The sequence below is a fragment of the Gavia stellata genome, chromosome 1 (genome assembly GCF_030936135.1).
Source record: "Gavia stellata isolate bGavSte3 chromosome 1, bGavSte3.hap2, whole genome shotgun sequence".
In the NCBI taxonomy this organism is placed as follows: Eukaryota; Metazoa; Chordata; class Aves; order Gaviiformes; family Gaviidae; genus Gavia; species Gavia stellata.
Genome location: NC_082594.1, coordinates 31985768 through 32005188, shown reverse-complemented (window position 1 = coordinate 32005188; position 19421 = coordinate 31985768). Strand labels below are relative to the sequence as shown.

Genomic DNA, 19421 nt, shown 5'->3' with positions numbered 1-19421 from the left:
ATATTGCTAGAGTGAGGAGTTCTATTTCTTTTAATTGTGATATCTTCTAACATTATGGCAATGAGATCAGGAGTTGGTGACTTGAGCAGGTAGTACATGCATTTTATTCTGAGGATTTTGAACTCAGAGCATTTTCCTTCTTGTGCACGTTTCTCTAAGTCTGCTGTGTTCTTTGGTTTATATTTGGTCATGTACTAGAATGCTTTTTGGGACAGTGGGGATCTTCTAAAACTGAAATTCTGGTTAACCAAACCATACATAGAATCAATACAACTTGCAGTGCAAAAGAGGAGCTTAGGCTTGGAGGATTTTGTAATTTTTCAAATGTTAGTCCTAATTTATATGGGTTTATTTACCTTATTGTATAATTATGACCAGAGACTGAGGATCACCTTCTAGAATAAGTGCTGCATTTTTGTCATCTTATGATATGTGCCCTTCTTACAGGAAAAATCACGTACTTCATTCCTGTAAGGAGAAAAAAAAAGAAAAAAGAATGGCTTTATTCATTCTACTGGGTAATGGGCCATCTTTGGGGAATGTTAGAGAAGCTGGTACACTCTTCAGTGACACAGCTGGCAGGGTTGGATAGCATTTATTGGTACAGTGTGATGCAACTGATGTGCCAAACACATGACACAAAAGAGGATAAGCCCCTCTCTTTTCTGCTGTTCATTTGCTGCTAGCACAAATGCACGTCCATTCAGAGAGCTTCTGTCTTTACTGGCAGCTGAACTACTTAAGTGTTCCTGCCTACGTGAGATGAAATAGAAAAGAAAATTGCAAAGCACCAAATGGAACCATAAAAGAGAGAGTCAAGTTTTCTAATAAATAGTACTTCATAGTTATAGGTAGGACAGTGGGTGTCTGATTTATGCCTACCTTAAACCCAAAGTAATCGGCTGACTGATATGAATTGTTCTGCGCAGTTTTTGTTCTGATTTGTTTTTTAAAAAAAATGTATTCAGGTCTGTTAAAATTGTCAAGTAGGAATCCTGTTAATAATTATGGTTAAAGTACATAATTGCTACTGTTTGCATATTTGGAATTTCCTTGCATATTTAGAATCTGGCTGTGGGAGGAGAGCAAGTAAGAGGAGAGTTAGGGTCATGCTTAATTGAAGCATTGTTTGCATACACTAGAAAGGCACAAATGAAATCTGGGACATAGAATAAAGAATTCTCATGCTGCTTGACTTTCTTCTTACAGTTAAAAGAGGGTAAGGGCTATTGACCTCAATAAAATCTGAACAGTGAATAGAAGATCTTGTAATCAGTATCTTAAAAGGCAGTAGAGTGAGGAGTGGAGCAGAAGCGTTGGATTGCTTCAACTAGCTGCCTTAAACTGTTACATAAATTAGGTCAGAGCTGAGTCTGAAAGCAAAATTTGTCTGCCTACTTAATTGCAAAGTTCAGTTCTCAATATCACTTTGTCTGCTTACAGAGCAGAGCAGCAGAGTGTGATGATGAATTATTGAGAATAGAAGAGGACACACAATGGCAAACAGACGAAATGTAAGTATTTTTTATGTGTCTATAAGTAATTAGCTGTGTCATTTCATTAGATTGACCAGAACTGGCATTTCCTTATCAGTTAATAATTTTGTAGACTTAGAGGCATGACAGAAGCACAGTCCTGCGTTTTATGTGTGTGCTTAATGTTTTACACATTATTGTGGAATAAAGTGGATGTTATATTACAACTAAATAACTTGTATGCACCAATAATGCTGTAATATTTTTACTGATGTAGAGTGTAGGCTTTTTAATAAGGTATTTTGATATTTAGTCTGTTAATGGCATTGGTAAAAAAGGATTTTATCAAAACTTCTAAGATCTAAATTTATGTTTTAAAAAAAGGTATTTTAATTGGCAAAAACCCTCAATCTTTTTTCTTCTTTTGTCATAATTTTAAGCCTGAAGCAATCATTAATTCATAGACATTAATTCAAGAGTAGAGCAAGTGAACATCAGTTGCTGAGGAGAGTGCATAAGAAAAGGGGATTTAGCATGACTGTAGGGTGAAGTTGTCACTCTTCAGAACAGTGGAGTCCCATATAATTTAAAAACAAAATTTGAAGGAAAAAAATTTTTTTTTCTGAAAGAGCCTTATTGGCAGAACTAACTGGTGGTTGTGTTTCTAAACCCCAAGAAGAATTACAAATGTTGAAAAGCAAAATAAAGCATGCTGGTCCATTAAAAGAATCATTGTATTTAGTACTTGCGTTAAAACAATACATTTGATGAGTGCAGTTAATGAGAGTCAAATATTGGTAAATAAATTTTCAATTTTAGAAGCCAGTCTAGTTGAATGCTGAAAGTTTCAGTTCATCACATTTGTTTATGTATGTATTAGGCTGGGGGGCTTTGTTAAGAACAAAGTGCTGGAGAATTTTTTCAGAAGAAAATCTTTTCATAAATTCGGCACGTAGTGTGCAGAGGCTGTTTTTTCCTCTCTGTGTTTGCATGCCAGTTGGAAGATAGAGCTCACAAACTGAAATTCAGACTATCCTTAATAATTGCTGTTATACCTCTTTTTTTTTGAATGCTTTTGTTTTCTGTTATAGAATAAATTTATCAGAAGAACAAACTATTGATATAGCAATGATAGAACAACTAAGAGAAGCAGTAGATTTATTACAGGATCCCAACAGGTACGCTTACAATAGCTGATGTGTTAATGTAATGTATTTAAGATTTTTGTGAATGACTTTAGAGTTCTTTTTTAACTGATAATTGAAGTTCTCTGGAGTTATGAAGCGCTTTCTTAGCACACTGATGTTTTTTGGAGGCGCTTAGATAGTTAAGAAGGAAACTTGCATTATTTCTCTGAGTATCTAGGCAAAATTGCCAGTAAATTAAGAAGGATTTCAGGTATAAAAGAAACCTAAATTTAGAGGTGAAGACACCTCTTAACCATTCATTTCATGTACACTGCTGTGATTTTCTGAAGTTTCATCTACTATAGTCACATTTCTTCTAGGGACTATAAACTCTACTTATTCATGCTTGGTGTATTCTGTGGCTATTGGGGAATGTCTTCTGGCTCAGCTCCATCCCACCTCAATGGAGCACATAAAGGAGGTGCCTGAATTAGTCATGGAGTTACTGTAGTCTCCCTCTGAAATCAAAAGGAGAAAGAGGAAGAGGCAGCTAGAGAAAGTTATTTAGATCTCCCCTCACTACAGAAGGCAAGGTTTTACAGTTTAGGTGCCTGTTTTAAGTGACTAAAGTCAGGTGGAATGACTCTGGATCTGTGACTAAACAAAAGAATAAGTATTTAAAAGAAAATAAATGCTTGTCCTACTGAAAAGGACTGACAAGAGTGGTGTAGGTGGTTCTGTCCAGATGCTTACTATTGCTTTTCTTTTTGTGACCACCTTCAGAAATTGAATAAGTTCATTTCAAAACTAGGTAACTCATTTTTCTTCATTACTTTTATGAGGTAGCTGGTTTAAAGCTTAATTTCTCTGAAGACTAGAAACCTCCTTGTCACTTCCAGCCTAAAGTATCCTTGTTTCTCCTTCCTCCCTTGGCCAGTTCACCCTAGCTGTTTTTTCTTGCGAATACACTGTTCTTTAGTTTAAATGCCCGTTTTGATACCACTTTTTCACCTAGCAGACCTTTCTACTTTTTAGGACAGAAAATCACTCCTGTTAGTATTTCTAGAGAGACAGTTATCTGGTTTCATTTTGAATCATATAGAGAATACTTGAATTCTTGAATCATATACTAAATACTTGAATCACAAGCATTTCTGCTTAATAAAAAGTCATGCAAATTAGGAAGGCTTTTTAGTTCCTGTGGTTTCTGTGAGATAGCATACCATTGCTTCTGCACCTCACGTGAGGCTTATTACTTTGTTGGAGAAGTGTTGCAATTAAAAGAGGAAAAAGTCTGGTTTGGAAAAAAGTGACATTAAAAAAAACCTTCAGTTGTTAGCCTTACAAATTTTGTCATTTTGTTTTTTGTCAAATATTGCCCCAATATTTCCTACATATTTGGTTTTTCTTACTAAATTAAAAAATTAAAATACAGAAAATTATCCTGTTTCTCCATGCATATTCAGATGTGCTTTCATTATTAACGCTATAGTAAATTTGAAATGCGGCTTTTAAAAATGGCTAAACATGTCATGCATGTCTGTATTTTTCTACTGTTTTTTTATATAGTGGGTGGGTTTTTTGTGGCTGCACTTTCTTTTTCTAACCTTAAAATATGAGTATTTACTTTTAATTTACTAAGCGCTAGATGAGCTTTTCTATGTCTCCTGTATGTTAACATCCAGACTTACCCAGTAAGATACACCTGAGTGCCTAATACTTGCCAAATGATGCTGTAGACTTTGTCCTCCCATGGGTTCCTCATCATTTCTTTTGTAATTACTGGATTACATGGCAGATTGTTATATATTTGCATTATATGAAGTAGTGTGAGAAAATTTTGGTTTTCATACTGAATAGTTTTTGTGTCTCTATCCAGATCCACAAAGGAATTTAAATGCTTCCATTGCTCCTTAGTTTAAGATGCACAAAAGCTTTCATGTGCTTTCAACTTAAACCTAAAGCATGTCAAAAATTATAACTTTCCCTGAAGAGGTTTCCTTTGTGCATCAGTATAACTCTAATCACCTAGTCAGGATAACCTAGCTGTAATAACTAAGCCTAGCCAGAATTATCCTTACGTCACACTGAAGGCCGTTTAGGAGTTAGAAAAAGAAACCACGGTAGAGGCTGAAACAGTGGGTGATGCTGACACACCTAACATCCACTGACTATAATTCAGTGTAGAGCATATCAATTGGAGCTATTTTCACTAATGGATATGACTATTAAACTTCTAAAACACTTGTCCAGTTACTGTTGTCCTAGTGTTCTGCACAGTTTCAAATCTGCATACCCTATGTGCGTGCATATAAGCAGCATTTCAGTTCTGGAAAGGAAAAAAGATTTCAGATTCAACCTTTTTCAGTATTTTCAGATGTTTGCTTCAGATTTCTATATTCCCTTTCCTATATTCACTGCTTTCTTTCAGATCATTATCTTTTGTGAATTTATTGTTGTGCTGCTTTATTTTCATCCATTGTAAATAAAATTTTAATACCTAACCAGGGCTGTGGCTTCCATTTGAACACAGGGTGCTAGAGGTTGGATATAGAAATCTACAGTCTTCTAGGCAGTGGCATGGTTGTTGGTAGTAAACAGCTCCTTTTGTTTTCATACAAGCCATTGCTCAGGGTGACATTTTGCAGAGGAAAGCATTAACATTGCTTTGACTGAACTGGTGACAGGTCAGTTTGGTGGCATTTCTAAAAGTTATTAAGAGATAACACTGAGCAGGTTAAAACCATGAGTATAGAAGTATTTCAGATATCCATTTATTTGAAATTAAATACTGAACAGAATGGTTACCAAAGCATACCCCAGTGCAATGTTTTTATTTCAAACCTTGCAGATTAAGCATGGATATTTCAGAGAACAGTGGTGTGAATCTGTACCCCATGGAACCAGCAGCAGCTTTAGAATTTCAGGAGTCTACAGTAAAGTGTGTTTATCTACCTTTTTTAGATAAAAATAAAGCATTTGTTAGATTAATCATATTTAAGTTTCTAGACAATGAATTACATATTTGCATTTGTTTATCTTTATACATAGTGGTGAAATGCAGATGGAGATGTCTTCCCTTGGTCAGGTATGTTAATGAGTGTATTATTACAAAATATTTTGGGGGGTAAGACAGGAAATGAGCCAACAATTTCATCAATTATTAATCTACCAGATAGGGAAGGGAAAAATTTAGTAGGCTGGAGAACAAAACTAATTTTTCTTTAACATTTTTATGGTATTTTTTTTATTTTTTAATATGTGTATACATAAAATTTTTCTGGGTTTATCAGTTTCTTTTTCATCTTAGTTTTTTTCCCCCCTATGTGTGGCTTTCATGTATGCCAGTTCATAACTCGGCTATGCATACTCATCTACCATCCTACCCCCCTATCTCCCTGTTCTGGTATAGGAAAACAGTACATTCATTATGTATTATGCCAAAATATTTTGTAAACTAAAAATTAGTGTTTTCCCAGAGCACTATCACTGTAGTTACTGAGAGTATATAAAGTATGATTTGGAGTTTTACAGTGTTATACATGCTGCTTATTATTTGATCTGTATCCTGAGTGGTGAACTGGTATTCTTCATGACATACTTTGTTTAGATTTACATTATCTATCTGTTAGCACTGGTACGGCAAGTATATAGTATCTGCTTGCTTCTTTGTTTGCTTTTCGTCACAGTATTTGTAACAAATAATTCTGAGGTAATATTATGCAAAAAAAAAGATATAGTTCTATTTCCAGTGATACACAGTTATTTATCTTACAGAGAGAAGATGCTAAAGAGGAACTAGAATTTCAGAGGAGGAGGGAGTTGATTATGGAGAAAGCAAAGCCTGAAGTGAGAACTTGTGAACATGGTGAAAAATGGTCATTGAGTCAGGTATGGAGGTGTCTGCACGCAAAAAATGGGGAAACATTTGGAATGGATCATTGCATTCTGTCAATTTGTGTGTAGAGATAATAGTGGGTTTAGGCCCATTGTTTTTTGGGGTTTTTTTTGTCTTGGCATGCATCTCAAGGTTTGGCTGTAAATGGGAAGTTGATGAAGACCTATCTCTCAGGAAAAAACTGGTATCATGAAATCAATAAAAGTATATCTTCCAATGAACACTATAGTAGTTGCAGTGGTTGCACTCTCCTGGAAAAAATAAGTCACCTCGAAGTTAGATCTTCAATCAAATGAAACACCTGATTCCTCTCCCTCGTCACCCAAAATACTCTTATAGTTATATAAGCTGCTAAGTTTTTGTTAACAGCAGTATTTCTAATGTGTTTAATATTACAAACAGACTGTGTATAGGTTAAGATTATAGTTTTAAAGTTTAAGAAACATTTTAAGTTTTGTGTACGTTGCAATGATCCAGAAATGAAGAACTATGAAAAAATCTAATTTAAATATTTGGTGCATATGTTATTACTTCAGAACTTGTTTCTATAGGGATTTTTGTGACTGGTCTTTCAAGAAGATTCTGAGAACAAAATTATGGAAGGTTCTGTATATATTGGTAGTACCTGAATATAGCCCATCTTATCCTGACACAGTTTGAATTTGGTTTATCTTGATGTTTTTCAAATATTCTTATGTATAATCATAATTACTGTCAAATATTCCTGTGATATCCGTGTGACTTTGTTAGTCTTAATTGTGTCTTTGTTTTTTCTTTAAAATACCAAATTCAAAAAAATTGAGTTGGTCCATCTCTTTCGTTATATTGTTGTATGTTGAGGTTATCACACTTTATTTGGAACAGTTCTTACTACATTGCTGAAATTAACAGATAAGGCTAATTTCGTGTGAAAATGTCTGTGGTCTCTGTATTTTGATGAACTGTTTAACAAGGACACTGCTGATTATTTTTAAGAACCTTTTAAAAAAAAGAAATAGTTTTCGTAAACACTTGCAGAGGGCCTGATCTGGACTGTGTTTATACAGGTGAAAGCACTAGGCACATTCCAAGAAATGGAAACACACCTTGCAAGAGCAAGTTTTTAATCATGCTACTTTCTGTGTAGCACAGTAAGCACTTGCATTACTAAATTAATTCAATTTAGCATTAACTCAAAATTCTGACTAGTCACCTGCATGCTGTGAGAGAGGTTAGACCTGCAATGTAGGCATAACTAGCAGGCCTGTTGCAAGAACGTAGTCCGTCAGCACAGGAGTGCTCCAGTGTGCGAGTCCCCAGGTAGAACTGGCTGGGAGAAGATAAGTAAGATTTCTTTCTCTTTATTCTGGGTAATACAGTGGTTGAGGTAATATGAAATACGTCTAAAGCTGAAGAATTTTTTTTTAAGCTTGAAAAGTAGCCAAGAAAGGTCATGAAGCAAAATGGGTGTGTAATCTTCCTTCCCATATTGCTAACTTTTGGAAAACTCTGTGACTGTTGGAACCCAATGTTCCAAGTGCTGTCTCTTATTTTTGTTTCCATTTTTTATCGATTAAAAAAAAAATTGGCCCTAAGGAAATTATTTTGAATGGAATTATAATTTGTTTTTACTTATGCCAGCTGTGTTTCTGCTGACTGAGTTAGATTGATGCAGAATTAATGATTGTATGTCATATTTGTTAACATGATTTACATATTTCCAATTTAACTATAGCAGAAGTGGTAACAAAAGTTATGTTATATTGCAGTTATAAAATGAATTGGTTACGGAATACTTCTCTCTTCACATCTATATTAAAAATCTATATGTGCATATTAAACTCTTGGTGATAGTTTAATTACAAAATCTGTGAATCAAAATTGGATAAGGCATTTGAACGAACAAACATTTAAAATCTTATACGTGCAGTTACAATCACTTAGGATAGAAACTAAAAAATGAATGACAAATCTGCGCGAATAATTTCCACAAGGTTGTTTTTAAATGTTGTTCAACTAGCAGTAAACGTATTTATTATTGATGAAAATTAATTGTTTCAGTGAAAAAAAGAATTAAGTATTAATGTGTATCTGAGTGTCATGAGTAAAATATCCTGTTGTCGTGTATCACTAATATAGTTGCTGAAATTATCTTTTTTTTTTTTCTTTCCAAACATGCAGAATGATCTAATTGTTTGGAATACAAGTGGGCAAACCTCTCACAATGAGGTAAGATGCTAGTGCCTTTTGTTTGTCTCGTATGTCTTATATGAATGGTTCATATACTAAATGAAGCATGTAATTGAGCGTCACAGAAAATATGGCTGAGCTCATCAGTAATGGCTATGTGGTTTATTTGGCTTGTGGTTTATTCTTGTCATCTTAAGGATTTACTAGAGTATAAAAATATACTTTCTGATAAGCTTGTTTCTGAGTTATGTAGTTTAGTATAAAACATTTAAATTTTTTACATTTTTTTCGTTCTGCCACATTTTCTTTTTTTGACTCTTCCTTGTTCCACAAGTGTTTCTGTTGATTTCAGTGCAATTTCTTTTTGCACGGTTGTATCATGTCCTTGATAAGTTTTCAGAGAGGAGTCTGATTTTATTAATTCTATTGCCTTCACAGTGTGAATCTCAGCAGAAGGTCAAAAAGGGAAACTATAGGGAGTTGCTTGTGGAGATTTTTTCTCTTCATGTTTTCTGTGCAGAAACAGGGCTTCTCTCTCTACATTGAACTGTGTATGAGCATCTTGTAAATTCATGAGCACCCAGCCACCTTCCACCAGTCTTGGTGACGGGACTCCTATAGCTTCTGGCTCCCCGAGCAACCACTTTTTAAATAGGATTCCCATTACAGAGTTTGGTTATAGGACTCTTTCTATGTTACCATTGGTGGTATGATGATTATACCTCACCTTCTCCTTTATGCTGCTACTCCATTCTTCCTGCTGCAACTGTTAGCCTAGTTCAGGGTCAAGGGCAATCCTGCTCAGAGGTGTATGCTTAACTTCCTCTTTTCTGCTTTTTAGACAGAAATTCAGTGCTTCATGGAAAATACCATGCAGAATGGTTATTAATTCTGTGAATGAAACAGATGTATCCAAGGAAAAAATGTGCCTCTGCTTTGTTTTTCTAAATGTACTATGCCACAAAAATGTATGTTTGATGGAACCAAGTGATTACGTGGAAGAAAACTGAGAAATAATTAAGCTTATTTATCGCTAGGGGGAATATCTTGCAGTCTTTGGTCAGAAACTCTTTTTTTCCAGCCAAGGAGTAGGACAGAATAAAAAATGGAGATTATCATAGGTTTGAGGCTATATTGTGATCATATTATGGTGGAATAGTTGTAGCGTACAGTATTGTTAACTTTTGCTTTTTATACAGTCAGTTTTGTGGACATATTTTGGATCTTACTCTTACTTAGATTTATGTTCTTGAATTACACAGAACAAGGATAAAAGTCCGACAATGTCTCCTACTAGAAACACCACAATCCCTTTTGGCCTGAAGCCACGATCAGGTAATGTGGGAAAGAAAATTAACCAACTTGTGTGTACTTTTTTTTTTTTACATCTGTGCTATTAATACACGTTTGTATTTTTTTCCCTTAAGAAGGCAGTGATGAAACATTTTCTGTACAACAGTTAGAAGAAGGTTAGAACATTTTAAGGTTATGGGTTTGAATCAAGATTGAGTTTGTAACAAGTATGTATTTGGCACATTATATATGGATCAATTTTCATCCCTTACTTATAAATTAGGTGTTTTATAAAATTATATGTGTGTATGTTTAAAAAAATACGTGTGTATTTATATAAATACACATATACATATGTACATATACATTGTCTGTGCTGACATACTAATTGAAATATTATTTTTGCTTAATTGGTATGTAGAGATACATTTTAGATTTTGTTAAATAATACATGTGAATAATTAGGCTTGTTTGGAAAACACTTATGCATTGCTCTCAAAATTGCTCATTGCAATGAGTCAGTAGTTATGCTTGTGTAAGGATCAAGCACTATAGGAAGATTAGATGTTTACTTCAGCCAGCAGCTGAGTTTAATGAATTTGTAATGCACTAAATCTGCATAACCATCGATCTTTTTAACAAGCAGCAGTTTGTTTGTTTAAAAAAAAAAGAACACACCAACCTGAAAAAACACTATTGATATATTTGAGGGCTTGGATAACAGCTTCCTTTAAAACAGGATTAGCTACGGGATTAAACTCAGTTTTTATCTTCTCCATGCTGAGGTAGTCAATATTGTTAAGTCATCTCACATCACCTCTGAAGGACAACCGTAGGTGTTTTCAGTATGTTTCAGCATCCTAAGACTAATTCTGGTTTCTCGCATTCACCACAAATGCTTTTAATCAAACGCCGGTAAACCACTACAAGCTTGTAGTTTCCATAGCAAAGTATCTTGGCAATAATGGCAGCAGTTTCACATTAAGAAATTGTACCCATAGATTTGATTTTTTTAAAAAAAAAAAAGCTTTAAAAAGCAAAGATGATGGTATTGAACCAACCTTGTTTCATGAAAAGGATATTTTAAATTTCTTATGTAGTTATGATAACACAGTTTTGACAGATCAGTTGCATTTCTTAGTGCATTGGATTGTTAAACTCTGGCACTATTCTTGTATGTTCCTGATGCTTTAGAGATGTTGTTGTTTCTCTATATATTTAAAGTATGGGTTAAATGTTGAGCAAATGGGTCCTTTCAGGATTTGGAAAAAAATAAAACATTGAGTAATATTGCACAGTCCAGTGGCAACATTGCGATAACACCATTAGGAGAAAGATGTGTGAAGGCAAACGGGCCCATGTGGTATTGCTGTTGTTACAGGATGTAGCCTGTGTTCTGCTGAACTGCTAAGGAAATCTGCTGCCAGGGACTGGAAGCAGCGTTGTGGGAGAGAATGCAAGACCATGACTTGTTCAAGTGTTACTTCAATGTGCGCTTCCGAATCTTGGTATATTAGTGCACCAAGATGTCCTATACTCAATGACTGTAACAGGTCAGCGCAAAATAGCCCAGTGAATCTTTTTTTTAAAGGATTTCTAGGAAGACTGGATTGCAATGCTTGCAGTTCTTTGCAACAAATCCTCCAAGCTGCATGATGGAGGACCAGATGTGTACAACTCCTACAGTTCTTCCCCTGTCTGTGTTGCAGCTGTGTATAGCCTCATTAAATACCAAAGGCAGTTAGTTATAATCTGTTGATTTCCTGCACTGTACCAATTCAAATTCGTATATTTGAATCGCTTTGAGTATGCCAATACTGTAGTGTCTTTTGGTTACAGCTATGGGTTGCAGAAAACTTGATAATCTGAATTTATTTTCCTTTCCATATCACACACTACAGAGTCACCAACCTAAAGCCGTTACCGCACAGTCTTTTACCTCATCACATCCAGTTTCAGTCATGTCACCTTAAATCTATGCTATGGTAAGACAGGGGAATTTGGCAATTGTAAAACTTTAGGTCCAACTTCAGCTAAAAAGGCAGTAGATTAGCTATGTAGCAGAATGTAACGAAACGAAACCTTGAAAAGGAGTAGTGAAACTGCATATTATTTCCTCTCCTGCTCATACCCTAGAATTACTCTAAAAGTAGTATTAAAATTTGTTTTGCTAACACATAAGAATAATTTACAGATAGAATTAGTACATGACTGAAAATACTGGCATGTTTGTGAATCCTACATGTTTTTCCCGTTGAAGCTGGTTAGCTTGCCATGTCTCTAGTTTATTCACTGTATTTCCTTTAAAACTTTATGCGAGTTTTGTGTGAGTTTGAACTATCCTATCACTGTCTGAATCTGTACTTGTTAATTATATACTGATTCATTGCCCTAGAGCTGAGCTAGTCTAGGGGTCCAGCAATTCTGTGATCCAGGAAAGTTTTTCAGCTCAGTTTGTAGTTTGTTTTAATACCTTTTTTCATTTAAGTTCTTCACGGCCTTAAGGGAAACCTTAAAACTCACTGGAAATGAGTTTTAGCTATTTAACTTCATTAGAGCTTACATTTGAGTTACTTGCTTCTATAAATCTTTTAAATCTGAGTGCCAGATTAAAAGAACATTGAAATGTTTTAACTAAAATGTGTACATCGTGCTCTGTGGAAAAAATAGTGGCAAATTTTCAATGAAAATACAAGCAACCATACCTTTCTGAAATTCGACAGTTTATTGTCACTGCGTTTATTTTCATCTATTTTAAATGAATGTTGCTTTCTATTTGACCTTTCCCCTCTCCCCCATCATTTCAGAATGATTTATGTCTCTTGGAAAAGTGAAAGTAAACTGTTTGAGACTGCTGGTAAGGATTCCAGTTTTTTTGAAGTACACACACAAATGGAAGTGTTTCCAGAGGATAAACCACAGTGGCTTAAACTTCTGTGTTAGTGCATACTGTGTTAGTACATACTGATATGTGTTCAGGACTGAAGGTCCTTTTATTCTTTCACTTTAAAGCTAGGCAAAACATTGGGAAAATTCATATCTGGTGGCTGACATGGTACCCAAAGAAAATGTTTTGGGAGGTAATGAATGTGTTTTAACTTCTTGAGATTCTTTTCAAGGGTCAAATGTTTACATAGAAGGTAAAAAGAGAGAGGATTTTTTTAATTTTTCAGAATATTTTCTTCCGTATTTTAAATACTTTCATAGAGTATGAGCTTCTCAAACTCACATTAATTTTGAAAACCTTAAAAAAATACTATTGAAAAGAACCAATAATTACAAGTTTTCTTAGAACTATAGTTTTGCTCTTGGGAAGTGCTTATCCTCTCTAAAAAGGAATCCCTCAAAATAGTTAATAAATTTAAACTCTTTGTGCTCGATTAATGAATTGATTAAAATGTTCAGAGTGGTGCTAATTGTTGAAACTGAGTGTTGCAAAGTTCTTGGCACAATATCTTTAATATGCCAGACCTTGAAGCCTGAACATCTATTAATACATCTCGCAGTACTCAAGAACATATTTTGCTTTTGTTCTGTGCCGTTTTGAGGTCACTGTGTTTCGTAGTTTCTGCTGAACAAGGTGACAGCAACACAGACAAACAAAAAAACTGTACCTTCAGAGGCTAAAAGAAGCACTAACAAAACTCAAAATCACAAAGCAGTTTGTACTGTGAGGTGAAAAGTTGTTCCCTTGCAACTGTTTACTTAGCATAATCTTACTTGTGAATCCAGTGTCTTCATTTTGGTAACTTCTAGAGGATTTGAAGCACAGTGTTAGTATCTGTGGATATGCTTGCCTCACTGTCTTTCAAGTTTGTTGGAACACATAATGATCATTAGAACTTGACAGTATTTTTCCCTCTTTTGAGTGCTAGTTTTCTAATGTCTGGATATTTATTCCTTCCGTTTGTTTTCTTCCCTAACTGCATTATCTGTGTACTTTGGAAAATAATGAGAATCCAAATTGCCAGCATAATCAAAGACTGTTTATCACTTGCCATAAATCTGTATTCTGTTACCCAGTGTTGACTCTGCTCAGAGTTTAAGTTGCACTGACTCTCAGGTTCAGCTGATCTGGTGTCCCACTAGCTAGAAGCAGTAAACTGGCTCTGGAAAAAAACATGGCTAAAGAGAGAGAGATCTTGAATAGCTGAGTGTGAACAGAAGTTAAAGGTGAAGTTTTATACGGCACTGTCTGATTTATCATCATGTTAATACAGATTCCAGAATTGTGGGAAGGAGAAAGTCTATGTAATTAAGTTCCTTATAATTATTAATTTGGAATGGTATAAAATAGGGACTTTCTGTGCTTACTGAAATTTTACCTTGGACTTTCTTCTAACATTAAATGGTTTTAGCTGCTTTTTTGATCTACACAGTAATATTAAATTGATTTAGGGTTATGGTTTAGCATTTAGAGTAGAGGTAGTTTATAATCTCCAGTTTAGTTTGAGGAGTGTGAATGTTGCTTGTGTGCGGGATTCGGTAGATAAAACATGGAAATATATGTAGGAAACTAAGAAATGAGTGAGTTTATAATTTTTCTGGCAGAATTGGTAAGGAACATTGTGATCAGATACAGGAAAAACTCATTAAGGAGTGACATCATGTGAAGGGCAGGAAAGGAGAGATTTAAATTCTATGTCAGAAAATAGGAAACCAGTGGGAAGCTTTGAAAGGATGGATGATGTGCTGAAGATAAGCAGGGAGGAGATATTTTAAGGATGTCAGTGTCCAGTTCTGAAACACTGTAGAACTGAGGTTTGGGGAAAGCTTGGGCGGAAATCCTTGCCACAGTCAAGACAGGAGACAGAAGTGCAGAGTTAGATGTGGTGGAGAAGGAATAAAAATGTCCGCTGAAGGATTTGAGGAACAAATAAGAGGTGTTGTCATGACTAGTTGAAGGAGAGATGGCAGAATAGATGGAGAATAGGGATTGTATTGCTGTACATGTTTAGCTCCATAATGAGTTGATGGGTGGTCATGAACTGTAGGCATGACATGCTTTTATTACAGTTATCTGATGAATAGTCACCAGACTCTGTTGCAGCTTCTGTGGAAATGTGCAATTTTGCATGCTTTAGGGAGCCCAGTTGGATCATTGCTGAATTTGTGCTTGTTAGAAGACTGTATACAGTGCAGGTTTGCCACGGCTTGTGGTGCAAACTGAGCATTACCCTTTGGTGGAGGTATTGTATGTCTGTTCTTGTCCCTGGAAAATCTATAAAAGTTGTGGAGTACCGGAACTTTCCTAGGGTGGTGGGCCCATTGTGAGCCCCCACTTATTGCTGGGGGAGTCAGCAAGAAATAAAAGTAGTGCTGTACTATTAAGCGAATTAAAACAAAAAGAAAACATCTGTAGTACACGTACTTACAGAACATATTTCAACAGAATGAGAATCCAAAGGGTAATGTAGTTGCTACTTATCAAAAGCTAGGAAGTTGTAATGCAATAATATTTTCATATGGATGTGTAAATTTTCTTTTGGAGAGGAAGTGTTCTTATTACATAGTTACAAAAAATACAGAAATTCTTATTCTCTGAACTTTTCATTGCTGGAACTTCATAACTGAAACATACCTTCTGATTCACAGAGTCAAGGTTTTTGTCAGGCTAGAATGTAAAATCTATGGGTACTTTTTCTTAAAACTTGGTTGTAAACAAGTTGTGTGAAGTGCTGTGGTTACAATGCTCTTGCTAAGCTTAACAGCCTTAACTGCACTTATAATGTATGACTTGCAAGTACTAATGTATAACTTCTCGTTCTTTTTATTCTGCACCATCTCTCATTCTTTTCTCAAAAATTATGCATTTTGTATTAATCACCTTTGAATTACATCTTCGTCATTACCATACAATCCTAATGCCATATATGAAATGCTGCTGCCCCCTTTTATCCCCGCTCCGGTCCTTATACCACCATGGTTGGACTGGCTATCACTCCCTTCCAACAGACCCATCCCTCAGTCTTCCTCCTATCTCCTTCAACACACTTACACAGGCACAAACATGGGACAACTTTAGCTACAGTATCCCATCTGAAGGAGACAGTGACAATGGTAGGTGTTCCATATATAATTTACTTAATTTTGTGTTTTCAGAAACCTGAATATATGGCAAATGCCCCCTGTGGCTAAGGATGAAAGACAGGACTCTTGAGAGGATGTTTATAAAACTAAATACCTCAGAGGATGCACGTTAATTTACTGTAGAATATATAAGGATCAAAAGTAAATGAGTGACAAGTGACACTTTTCAAGTCTGGCAAAACAACTTTTCCCATGATATCCACTCCAAGAACTATTTCCAATATAGGTTTATTTACTTGCTTTACTTTCAAGGGTTTATAAAAGTTGTACTCAAACAGCAATTAATTTTGCTACCGTCTTTTCTGCAATTTTTTATTTATTATTTTTTGATAGATACTGATTGTTAATAAAAATATCCTGCTCCCAACTGTGGTTATTGATGCAGGTGCATAGCTAACTTAATTAGAAGAGGAATCCATGAAGAAACAAAGCTGAAACAATCAGCTAAGCAAGAATAGTGATTTCTGTCCAACAGAAACTATTAGTAAGCTGTCAAACTTCTCTGTGCATATTGAAGGCCAGGTACATTAGTGGATGTTGTTACTGCTTCTTTTGTTTTGTTTTTCTCCAGGTTGTTATTGTCGTAGTACATTGAGTCTTGGCACTGATACGCAAAGCTGGCCATGTTTGGGCTATCAGAGTTGTCTACTGCATTAATAATTAAATGTCAGACAGAAGATTAAACCATTTGTAAATATTTGAGAGGCAGATATATTTTTTTGAAGTAGGACTGTTGTTCTTCCAGTTGCCCTAAATTAGAAGGGTGTTTAGGTACTACTGGAAGGCAATGAAACTGTCAACAGCATCAGACTGAAACAAAGAACACAAATATTTAATGATAAATATATTTTAAACATTTAGTTTAGAATGCCTACATTCTTAGTTCAGTTTATTATTTGACAATACTTGCTATTGCCACAGTGTTCTTGGTTATAAAACCATCGAAGACAGCGTATGTAAGGAATCAGTTCCATAAAGGAAATGAGTATAGAATATAAGTATTGTGATAACAGTAAGTTGAGAAGCTGAATTTAGTTCATGATGGTATGAAACTAACTTCATGTTTCACTGATGAATACTCTAACAGCGGAAACGGAAAGCTAGAGGAACTTCTAGCAGTACAGAATTTGGTCTATGTTAATCTAGATTTGTTAGTGCTTTACTCTTTTAAATGAAATTAGCAGTATAGACTAGTGTGTGCTTGTGCATTTGGGACAGATAAATGCCTTGTGTCATTCAACTCTTAAGCCAAATGCAAATATTAGTGTTTATTACCTTGGGCCTATTACAACTATTTTTTTTTTCATCAGGACTGTGGCCTTTCTGTTTAGAGTTTGTTATCTAAGGTGTATCATCCTATGATAGGAAGTAAAATGGACCAGAGACCATTCTCTGGCACTGAGGTTAGTTGGCACAGCATGTTTCAAATCCATACCTAAGCACTCTTACTTTCCAAAACATGATGGCTGCATTTAAGCTGCCTTTGGGGAATGTCCTTTGCTTGTGCTATTCCTCAAGCTATACCTAGACATTGCGTAGAAGAGAAGTGGGTTTGCACAGACCAAAACTGTACCAGGAAGCAACAAGGTTGACAGTATCGATGTGTGCAGGCCAGTGCTGAGGATCCATGCACCAGCCCTGTGTAGCTTGCTAGTATAGGTGTAGCCTTTGATATAGAAATGCCATGCATCAATGTAGTATCTTAATACTTCATATCATCTTTAATGTAATTATCTGGCAACAGTTCTGTATTAGAGGAGGCTATGTCCAGAATTTCTGGGAGGTTCTAAGTCTTGGAAGAGACAGGTCTCCCAAGACCAATGACCATACCATTGTGGAGGGTTTGGTTTAGCAAATGACTCTCTGTAATAACTTCACTGTTACTTTGATTGATTTATTCAGTCCAAAATTAAGAGAAATCTAACTATAAACTTTTAGCCTAACTTCATCTCTACCTGTCATTAGTCCAACCTTCTTTTTGTCTATTATTTTTAGAGTCAGGTTAAATAATTTTGTTGTTTACATGAAGGATAATGTTGTCAAACTAAGTACTTGGGACACTAAATTCCTTGATGTGCTATAAATAGTGCAGCTATGTGCATTGTAACTCAGTACAAAAATCAAAATTTTCAAGAGGAAGTTTGTCCCTGACTGTGGTATGTCGAATACATATTGTATTAATAAGTATTACCCATTTAACTTGTTGAAACTTGTACAAAATACTTAAAAAAAATTACTGGAACAAGCATTGCATAATAACCTTGGTTGATTGATCATGGGTTCAGAAAGCAGAAACTCGCTCTTGGAGAGTCAAAAATAGACCTTCAGGTCTGTGTGAGGTATGAGCTCCCCTTGCTGGAAAATGTGTGTAATGCGAGAAGTAAGCAATACTCAGGACTGTTAAAACTTCCTGAATTAGAACATTTTTCTTTAAATTCAGTGTATAACTGAAACTTTTATAACTAATGCTTTTGAGTGTGTGGGGTTTTTGTTTTGTTTTTTTAATCAATTAAGCTTCTTTTTATTTTATTTAGAAACTTTTAATTGTAGTTTCCCACTGCCTTGAGATTAGCCTGCCTTTTTCCTCGTGGTAGAATGTATGTCTCATTCATGAATAGAATTGAATAAGTAATGTTGATATTTACGTTTCATTATGTTTGTTGTCTGAAATTGGAAGGAAGTAGGTCTTCGGACGTTCATATTGACTTAACAAAGGCTTAAACAAAGAGCTGTGGCCAAACTGAATGAAGTCCATGATAATACTCCAATACTTGCAAAATTGAACATAAATATGAACTAACGCTTTCGTAGAGAATCTTTTGAAATGTTGCTGCTGCTAATAAAGCTACGGTGGCATTTAAATACTATTTAAATATGATATTACTCTTCAAGCATGGTTTAATCTAGGTATTTCATCTGTGAGAGGCAGCAAAGCTCTATTATTAGAGTTGTACAATGAACTATTACTAAAATGAAAATCTTAGAAATAGCAGCTACAGTTTTTAATAAATGTGGTAAAAGATTTTTATTTCACCCCCTACAAATTTAAGATCAGTCTCCAATAAATTGTTACAGAGTTGCTAATGCAGGCATTTTAATTCAGTACAATTCCGGAGTTTAAGAGAAGTCCTGGGCAAGAGTTTCTGCACTTCTAAAATTTGGGAGTTGATTTTTTTTGTTGTTGTTGTGGCTATCCTAAACTACATGATTTACTATAGGATTTATTAAATAACATTTTAGATATTTCTAATTGTTTAATTTTCACCATACATAAGTGCTTTCATCAGAAATTTACCAATGTAGTAATTAGTTTAAAATTAACTAAATCACAAAAAAAGGAAGTGTACAGGTCCATATATGCAGAGATTT

At 35.0% G+C, this 19421-nt stretch overlaps 1 protein-coding gene across 1 annotated transcript in view; it reads left to right on the top strand.

Annotated features, from left to right (window-relative positions):
• Window positions 1–19421, top strand: part of LRCH1 (leucine rich repeats and calponin homology domain containing 1) — a 123329-nt gene that overhangs the window by 88779 nt on the left and 15129 nt on the right. The window contains exons 10-17 of the mRNA XM_059824930.1: window positions 1444–1514; window positions 2567–2653; window positions 5454–5543; window positions 5654–5674; window positions 7777–7792; window positions 8655–8708; window positions 9932–10004; window positions 15918–16022. Coding sequence (XP_059680913.1) covers window positions 1444–1514; window positions 2567–2653; window positions 5454–5543; window positions 5654–5674; window positions 7777–7792; window positions 8655–8708; window positions 9932–10004; window positions 15918–16022 — 517 coding nt within the window. The remainder of the gene's footprint in view (window positions 1–1443; window positions 1515–2566; window positions 2654–5453; window positions 5544–5653; window positions 5675–7776; window positions 7793–8654; window positions 8709–9931; window positions 10005–15917; window positions 16023–19421) is intronic.